Here is a 10,000-nt window from a genome sequence, read left to right as displayed (position 1 = left end):
CAACTATAATTCAAATCAGGTATAAGAGCATCATTGCTAAAATAACTGCAGGTTTATTAACTTGTTTGTATTTGAAGCAATTGAATTCAAGCTATTTGGATTGACTATGTATTTCTAACACTGGACACTTGAGTATTTAACCTGAAATTGTGGATCCTAAAAGCAGTATATACTGCAATTAGTGAATTCAAAATAGATTGTTAAAAGAAAATACAGAGTGCATTCAGACAAATTCAGGTAAATGGTTTTCAAGGTAAATTTATGGATAGTGCAATATATTCTCAACCTTAAGAGTTCAGTGGTAAATAGATTTCACAATTAAGAATTGAGTTGCTTGTAAGATTCAGATTCCATCAGAACTGAGTGAGAGACTCTTCCTCGGTACAACCGATTAAGAAGCATAGTGAATACATCTACAGTATTGCATCATGATGACATACTTAGGTAAAAGAGGAAGATACATTGGGCAGCTCAGAGCTGGGTTTGCTGGTTAAGCTGCTCTTACAGTATCAATCAGCATCAGTGACATGGATTTCACACTTTTCAGTTACATGCTGTTGAAACATACTGCACCATTATACCAAATACTGCATAGAGTATCACACACAACACACAAAGTCCTTCAACAATTTTTGTCCATTAATAGAAGAATGAGACACTTCAAGTAATTCAGGAGGATTCATGGAAGCAGACAGGAATTTACTCAACATTTGAAACCATAGAAAATAACATACTCTGGTTCCTTATAAGATGATGGTGAAATCAGCAAATTGAGAGGTTACAAGATTTTTGGAAACATCTGATTTGAAGACTGGTCCACACGGTGTTCCTTAATGTTTTAAACGCTAAAGGTGGCCAGCCAGTATGGCTACAACAACAGATATCTAAACAGACATTATGAGGACACAGAGTGGATGCAGATGAGGAACAAAGCAACAACAAAAACTAACAGAGGGAAGATTGGATCTCCCTTTCATTATTATGGGCAATGTGAGATGACAGTGGACATTGAACTCACAAGGGAAATCAGTGAGTTTATTCATATTCGTGCAAACTGGCAACCATTCAGCTGGACAGAAATAAATCCAAGACACCGGAAAAAATGTCCATCTTACTGCTTTTAACAACAGACAGACACACCTTGCTCAAATTACCACGACAAACCTTTTCTATAGCCCAGATTTTTATGGGTACATATATCCCCTTCCACTACATCTATAACCATGTGTGATGTGGTCCACTTTTCTTTTTTCCTAACTGCACAAACTTAAGCAAGGACATTACCTTGTAGGCAAATGCTTCTTTCAAAATTCAGAGTTAGGGATTGCTGGCTCTGTCCACTTTTTGTGTTGTTAAATGTAGGATGATATTATATTCCTGCAATGCACCTACAAGCATAGGCTTGTTTGAGTAAGAAACAAAATGACAAAGGAAAATCAACTTTATTTTTAAATAGATTGAAATGGGAGCTGTTATTTTATTTTCACCTCTATCCTCTTAGTTCTGTTGTGCCACAAAATCTAAAGCTTCTTTTACAGTGAATTTATATGCGTCTACAAACAGGTAAGTGCCTGGTCCACCTATAACAAATAAAAAAAAATGTTTGTAATGTTTTTATGTTTCCAAATGTCAATCCAAATAAATAAAGTTCATTCTCCTCCCCTTTCTCTTCCTTTTTATATCTGCCCCTCTCTTTCCTTGTGTCTTCCTCCATTATTTGTCTTTGTCTCAGCCCCACTCTCCTGCTCTCTTTCCCCCCAACTGGTCAAAGCAGAAGGCCGTCCTCATTGAGCCTGTGTCTGCTCGACGTTCCTGCCTGTTAAAAGGAAGGTTTTCGTCACCACTGTTGCAGGATGTGCTTGCTGATGGAGAATTGTTGGGTGTAAATTCATTGAAGGAGTTTGGTACTAGACCTGCTCTACCTGTAAAGTGTCATGAGATAACTTTTGTTGTGATTTTGTGCTATACAAATAAAATTGACTTGACTTGATTAGTTATACTCTTACTGCCTCATAGACCGTCTTGCTCCTGCAACGCAATCTCATGAGACATTCTTATGATTTCTTAAGAATTCCTATAAATTTTCATTGGTGAAGTTTGGGTGGTGCTTCAGTTGTTTCCAACAGTACATTATTAAGAGAAGTGATGGGAGTTATTTTCTATGGTTTCTCTTAGTCCTGTGACACATTTCATAGCTGTCAAACAACCACCTGGTCCTTTAAAGCTTCACCCTGTTTATACGAATAAAGCCATCAGCTGAGCTAAATCTGAAGTTAGTGAAAGACCTGTGGGATGGACGGACCATGCGGTTGTTTAAAGGTGTTGAAAAGGCTTTCTTGAACATTTACAACAAAAAATAAAGGATTAGAATGCATTAAAATCAGCAACAGAAATTACGATATTTTGATTTGCTCATGGAAAGCTTGAGAAAAGATATACTGAGGTTTTTAAGTCTAAAGACTCAGACTCTTTGAGGTAACATTTCCCATTCCAGCAAAGGTTCTTCTCTGATCCTTTTAATTCCAGAGTTCTGGACACTGGGACACACTAGGTGAAAGCAGAGAGACTGAAGAAAACCACAACTGACAAACTGAGTGTTCACTCTGGGCAACAGTCACGTTGTAGCACTTTTGTCAATGTGAAACCACTAAGTAGCCCGATCCAGAGTCACAAGAGAGTCTGTGACGCATCAGTGGAGCTTACAACAGACATGACATCAGGTACAGGAAAAGGTTATTGTGCTTCAATTTCAAACATACAGCAAGTTGTATTAAGATTCAATAACTTGACGTAAAGTTCCCTCATTTTGCTTATTTTTACCATACAAAAGAGGACCACATATACACATTTTGGATCCATCCAACAATTTTTTTTTTCGCAATATGAGGTGGACTTGAATGGAAAAGCATCTGACGTGATGGTAATTATTGTTTCACATATATGTGAATGCATTTACATCCTTGACGAACCAAGAGGTCTTCTTTAGGAGCAACACATCACATGCCGAATGCTATTGATGAAGTTTGACTGAATCAGATCATTACGAATGATAGATAAATGTATTTTCAAATGAATTTCCACAAGACATTTTTGCATCTCAGCAGGAGTGGGATTTGACAGATATCCACAATTCTTGATTGAAAAAAAGTAAGTGCCTGGTCCAAAGTTACAGTACCAGTGCACAGCCTGTACACTGTTACACCAGATGTGTCATTTCACAACAAAAGAGGGTTGGAGATGGATGCGGACCATGTCTGGAGATTTCTTATATTACAGAAAGAAATCCCACTAACTGGATAGACCTATCAAAAATACTGTCTGTGTATCCCAATGAGCATGTATATTATTACCCTGTAACATAACTATGGGTCTAATTTCGTCTAAAATTAGAAACACATTCGAGAGAGAAACTGTTTCACTTTATGATGTACTCCTGCATTACAAAAATAAAACCTAGTTTATTTTGACTCAAGCCCAACACACAATCCTGCTGCCACAAATCCATCAAACGTGGATTCCTTCACCACTGAAAATGGTCCTCAATAAATGAGCTTTGACTCCCATTTGCATAACGTTCACCAAAATACTCACCTAACCTGCAGCTATTTTAGGTTGAGACTGAGCCCTTTCAAATTGAATGATCTTTTTTTTATTTATTAGTGATAAGTTTTGTTTTTTTTAAGAATTGATATTGTCACACATCTTCTATGTGCTTGAGGTATGGGCAAGGTGGATAAGTTGTTGGTGTTTTAGCATGATTAATCCACTTCATCTTTAATATTGAGGTGGCACGATGGTGCAGTGGTCAGCACTGTCGCCTCACAGCAAGAAGGTTCTCGGTTTGAGTCCCAGCTCAGGCACGGGATCTTTCTTTGTGGAGTTCGCATGTTCTCCCTGTGCCTGCATGGGTTCTCTCTGGGTACTCTGAGTGGACTAGGCTGCTTGGATACTCTAAATTGACTGTAGGTGTGGCTGTGAGTGTGAATGGGTGTCTGTCTATATGTGTTGGCCCTGCGATGGACTGGCGACCCGTTCAGGGTGAACCCTGCCTCTCACCCCAAGGCTGCTGGGATAGGCTCCAGCCCACCCGTAACCCTTAACAGGATGAATGGTAGAAAATGGATGGATGGATCTTTAATATCTCCTCCACATTAGCATAGTTGAGGTACTGAATGTAAGAAAATAGTCATACATGAATGCAGGGATGTCGGGAGGGGGAGTTGTGACATCACATTCCAGTGTGACAGACAGTTGCAGCAGCCATCACTGTGTTATTGCTTCTGAGATCTCTGACATCACACATGTGCTGGTTGGTTCCTCCCTCTTCAGGAGAGATTTGCTTCCTAATCCTTACAATTTCTGAGGTCCTGCCCAAGCTAGGCCTGGACTGGATTCAAGACCCAGTCCAGGCCAGTCAACATAAGCTGCATTTTCAGACTGCCAATCAAAAAGCTGATTGAACTGAATTGCTTCCCAATTCTGGTTCTTATGAATGTTGTTTCCGCTTCCTTTGACGTCTCAATATAACCAAAACATTTAAAGGTCAATTCAGCTGGATTTTCAGCATATTCTGACAGATTTTAAATAGAAATGGTAAGGTACCTGTAGTTCTTTTGGAAGAAAAAAGCATCAAAGATACAGATTCTGGCATTAGTGTTCACCTAACTTTTCTTGAGCTGTATATACTGCAGGGATTGATTTACAATGACATCTGGAGACAAAGGTGTGATTTTTAGGATAAGGATAACAGATTGCTTTCCAAAAAATTTGGGACAATTCTTTGTTATTTTTTCAAGACTTCCCCATGACTTGAGATCCATGAAAATGTTCAAAAATTCATGGTTCAGCATGCCTGGGTACTCATGAGCATCTCTCTTCTGTGTGGCTGATTATGAATAGTGTGTGGTTTCTTTAAAGCAACAAGACAATTTGCAGTTTGGATCAAATCTCCACAGGTTGCTGTCGGACAGATTTTCAGACCAAAGTAAACTTCTGATCCAAAAAGAAGTCTCTTTTGAAGTCTCCCCGCTGCCATGACAATAGAACTGGAGTCTGTAGCTCAAAAAAAGAGATCGGCAGAGGTCAAAGGTCACTGATTTGCCTCCCCCAGCCATCGCCATCAGTAGGGTGTGAAGAGGATGGATCCTTGGTTCCCTCTGATCGGTCCAGGAGCTGGGTGCAGGAAGGATGTGGTGAAGAGTGATGAGGAGGAAGGAGGGCGTGGATGGAGAGAAATGGCAGAAGAGAGGGGTGAAGACGCAGAGGAGAGGAGAGGTGAGGAGGAGAGAGAGGAGGGAGAGAGGGGAATGGAGGAGGTGAGGGAGGAGGAGGATGGTGAAGGGAAGGAAGGGGAAAGGAAGGAGGGAGAGAGGGAGGGCTTAACCAATTCCTGTTGAGAGGCACAGGGAGAGGGAACAAGGGAAGGGAAAATGTAGAGGAAAAAAAACAAGGAGTGGAGAAGAGAACAGAAGATGAATTTAGAGGAAAGAAGGACATGGATGTTTTCCAGGAGATGAAGATGTTTTGGTAGCTTGATTAGTATCAGACCTGTATATTACTGCATTTAATGGGCCCTTGCCACAGCAGACACTTTGAGATGTAATTGCAGGGTAAACACAGGCGTGATTAATTTAGGTGTATCAGGGGCCTGGTATTGTACATGGTGGGTCACTAGGATGGCTGTGACACACAAAATAAAATTAATTTAATTAATCAAAGACACCGTGTTCACTCAACCATTACAAGTAAAAATGGATGCTGTGTGGAGGCTTATCATAATTATGGCAATAAAACCACTTTGATGTTTGTCACTTACAGTTAGGGAGCTGCGCTGCTGTTTGTTATAAGGGCTGTATTTGGGTTTGCTGGGTTTTCCTGCCACCCTGTCTTTGTGCCTCCTGCTGGAAATATGCTGCAACAACAAAAGCAAACACAGTCACACTGACAACGCGGCCTGAATCGGTAGGTTGGACACTTGCTTCTTAACCACATGATCAGTTAGACAAGCAGCATGTCACAGATGTGCTTGTTCAACATCCAGAACATCCAGATTTGGTTGGACTATAAGTAAAAGAAGAACTAAAGATGTGGATTGTAAGCATGGTGAAGCATTTCAGCTAGTGGAAGGTGGATGTAAAACACCATCCATAATTTGTGGAAAATTTGTTTCTGATCCGGTGATTGATAAAATAATCGAGGCATGTCAGATATCTGATGACTGAGAGACAAAATATACCATCTGCCCACTTTTCTAACATCTTCCCTGTGTTTGTATGTAACAGTTGTCCTGTTTTGGTTTAGTTTTACAGGTCTTCACGTCATCTTGTAAAGTAGTACTGATCTCACACCAGCTATTCCAACAAGCATACATGTGATACATGTTATACAGATATGGGTAAGTGCAGACTTGATCAGAACACCTCTCCTCCAGACTTTTTGCAGACTTAATTAAGTACATAAACAAACAACACTCCAAACAGACACAAGATATGCTAGGCAGCCATTATGTGCATGGCAGGCATTGTGAAAACAAGAATATCTTTAGTCATAGGAAGAGTTGTGCTGCGGCGCTTTAACAGCAAAAGGCGACAAATGACTTTTCTTTATATTGTGGCTTAGACTGTGGGTCATAATGCCAAGATTATGGGTCACAGAATCTTGGGATATGACTTGATATCAAGTAGTCTCTCTTCATACATTGTTTAGAGATGGTGGTCTAAAGCTGGCAGAAAGAGCTTTAACAGAAGCAGAGAAATGAGCTGCTTGGGCCCCACAATCTACAAAAGCGTTTTCTTTGTATTTTGTTTTTAGGATGTTGCAAATCTCAGGCCACACAGCAATGCGCAACTGCATTTGTATTTCTACCTGTTTAAGTTGGATCTCAGAGTTGACGTGGACATCACAGATCTGGCAGTGGAAGGTTTTGTTCTGCAGGCCTGAGCCCTTAACTGAAATGCTGCCATTTTTCAGCTTGGCTCCAGGTCGAGGGTAGGCCTTAATTAGTCCAGCACCACTCCGAGCCTCCAGCATTGTCTTGTGCTTCGAACCTTCAAACAGAAAAAGACAATGCACAACACAAATATTAAACAAGATCCATAATATACCTCTGTCAATATGGGTGGTTAACAGCCTTGCAGTGATTTGTAAAGCCATGGACCCAGTAACCTGATACATCAGAGTTTTGTTTCACAGAACCATCTCAGAAGTTTAAATATTTCAACCCACTGGCTTTTCATCCATCTGGTTCTTCTTTACCTGCATTATGAGCCTCCAACTGAGACAGAGAGTTGACAGCAACTTTGCAAAGAGAACAGTACAGCAGCTTCTTGGCCTTCTCCTCCTCCAACTCTGCTGAGAGCGGAGCATCCTGGAAAGAAGAAGGAGGAGACAGGGGAAAGGAGGAGACAGGTACTGAAGGTGGGGGAGGAGAAGAAGATGTGGTTGAAAGACCTAGAGCAGGGAGAGCAGAAGGTGGGCTGGGTGGTGGAGGCTCACTGCCTGCTCTGCTAGAGGAGGGGGAAGAGGAGGAGGACAGAGGGGAGGAAGAAGAAGGGGGGAGAAAGGACTTGAGGGGAGAAGACGGGTCGATGTGGCTGGATAACAGTTCTGCTGAAGGAAGAGAGGGAGAAGAAAGAAAATGATGACATGATGACATGTCACAGCAGAAATCTTCATCAGCAACAGAAACATTATCAGATCAGGGAGCAAATCAACCTTTGTGCTGAGTGGTGCAGCTGTTGGCTGAAACTGAAGGGGTAGCACCAACAACAGTAGGGCTGCTAACATTGGTCTCTCCAGGGATTGACAGCTTGGCCTTGTTCTCCTGAGACTTGAGCTTCTTAGCGTGACGACTTCCTCTGTAATGAGCCTCTGCCTGAGACTGGAAAAGAGACCTTTTTAATGTGGTCTTGATTTAATTATTATCAGTTCCAGTGTTACAGCAAAGACATGACATTAAGAGTTGTAAACACATAAACTTGGAATCAAACATCTTTCTGTCAAAACAACATAACATAACTAAATATGACAATATTGATGTCCATTTTATTAAAATGTGATGGAACTGACTTCACTACTGGATCCAATGTGACCTTGGAAATATTTTTTATCTAACCTCATATGGCAGTATGGAAGGCCATAGGATGTCTTCATTAAAATTAAAATACAAATTCGTCACGTCACTTTTATTGTCAACCCATGCATATGGAATGTGTGTCAAAATGAAACTGTAATAATTCAGTTTGCTTACATTTTGGCATACATGTATGGGAGACCAAAAAGGATCAAATTAATATTAAAATGAAAAAGCTGTCTGAATTTTGATTTTCAAAGAATGATGCTGCTCTGAAGCAGAACAGGGCCACCCAATGGTTGTCATTTACATTTACATAACCTGGCACTCTGTTGGGACAAATTCAAATTAAAACGTCGCCATGGATTTTGAGTGCTGACCGCCTCGTCTTTGGAAGTTGGGAGAGGCGATAGCCATGCTAGCAGTCTCTGTCGCTGAAAATGTGTGCTCATTGAAGTTTCAGTTTCACATCTTCAAAAAAGGATGAAGCGACATCTGAGAAACTGGACAATTTGGGGATGATGTAGAAAAGTGGAGCCAGGCTCTAACATGAAACGTTTGTAAGCTGGGACAGTTGAAAATTCACTTTCTATGTGTGAACATGGCTCAGTCGTGTGTATTTGTATCCATCAAATTGTGTACTGTAGATACTATGTTTTTGTGAGCAACATCCTCGTACGGCAGTCCACAAGTTCCGTGACACAAATTTAACTCAGCGTATCATGTAGGGAGTAAAGCTCTCCTTTATTTCCTCCTCCTCCTAGGTCAACCTCCTCAGCAGCGATTCATGTTCACTTATGAATAAATTAACCAGCACATAAATGTGTTATGCTTGATTGACATACAACGACGGCAGCTTGCTCCCTCTCAGCAGTCATTATGTTAATGAGTGTTAATATAAATGAGTAAGGACACCTGATCTGGCAGAGTATCTGCTACACAAGAACACACAAGCAGACAAACCTTGCCAAACATCACTTAGTATCTCATTTCAGTAAATCATAAAATGCCGTCAGTGGCATACAAAGGGGAAGCTGACAGCTCTCCTTGAACCATCAGGAATAAACCTATGGTTTTGGTCTAATTTAAGAGGTAACACTTAAGTTTTGTTCCCAGCAGAGTTTTTCATTCTCACAGGAAAGAATTTAAAAACAGATGCCAATAAATAGGGTTTGGAGGCATTAGCTGGAGAACACAATGGGGCCACAACATCCACATTCTTTGTCAAATAGCAGGTCAAAAAAAGATATAATTATTAGTAAAATTAGTACTTTGATACATTTTGTGGTGTACTCTAGAGTCATCATCAGTGATGGACCCAGGATTATCAGGTGTTATGGGTTTTATATACTGGGGGTGATTTGGGCCAATACTGTGTCCAGGTAAAGTAGCTCACAATGTCACATATCTCCCCTCTTTATCCAGAGCCAGCAGAAAGCCCTTTCAGCAGCTTCACAGATATTCTTGAAGGCTCTTCATCTTTGCAGGGTGCAAATTCTTAGAGTACCTGGACCTGATAAAATGATTGCCCTGCAAAGCCCCTGAGCCCAATTTCAACAGGTTTGCAGCATGATTGTCCGGCCAGTTTCTATAAAATGAGGCAGCCACCTGTACACTCTATCACTCCAACAGAGGTACAAACACACCCCTTAAAGGAATGTTCTGGTAAATGCCACTATATATATATGTGGACAAAGGAATAAATAAGCTTGCATTATTTCATGGCCAGATAAGCAGATAGATATCTTTCTCTCCTCCATGTGTGCATCATAGACCTCCAGAAACGTACTGGATGGCTGACTGCAAGTTAGCTCATTTGCAATGAATGCAGTTGGGGTAGCAGCTCAAAATTTAACAGTTTTAACACAGCTAATGTTAAGCACAGTTCAGATGCTCAGATTTATGCCGGCAAATAATGTTTTGAATAAA

General features: G+C 40.7%; 1 protein-coding gene across 1 annotated transcript in view; it reads right to left on the bottom strand.

Annotated features, from left to right (window-relative positions):
- znf385b (zinc finger protein 385B) overlaps positions 1-10,000 on the bottom strand; it is an 84,232-nt gene that overhangs the window by 2,141 nt on the left and 72,091 nt on the right. Inside the window, exons 7-11 of the mRNA XM_086220826.1 lie at positions 7,714-7,879; positions 7,255-7,608; positions 6,865-7,046; positions 5,816-5,911; positions 1-5,389 (exon numbers count right to left, since the gene is read on the bottom strand). The exon at positions 1-5,389 is cut by the window's left edge and continues 2,141 nt beyond it. Of these exons, the coding sequence (XP_086076952.1) occupies positions 5,120-5,389; positions 5,816-5,911; positions 6,865-7,046; positions 7,255-7,608; positions 7,714-7,879 (1,068 nt within the window). The 3' untranslated portion in view covers positions 1-5,119. The remainder of the gene's footprint in view (positions 5,390-5,815; positions 5,912-6,864; positions 7,047-7,254; positions 7,609-7,713; positions 7,880-10,000) is intronic.

Source organism: Aulostomus chinensis, chromosome 12 (assembly GCF_037954235.1).
Source record: "Aulostomus chinensis isolate RoL2024-O1b breed Wild chromosome 12, RoL_Achi_v1.0, whole genome shotgun sequence".
Classification (NCBI taxonomy): domain Eukaryota; kingdom Metazoa; phylum Chordata; class Actinopteri; order Syngnathiformes; family Aulostomidae; genus Aulostomus; species Aulostomus chinensis.
Note: the sequence above shows the minus strand (reverse complement) of the source record. Positions and strands in the feature narration are given on the sequence as shown.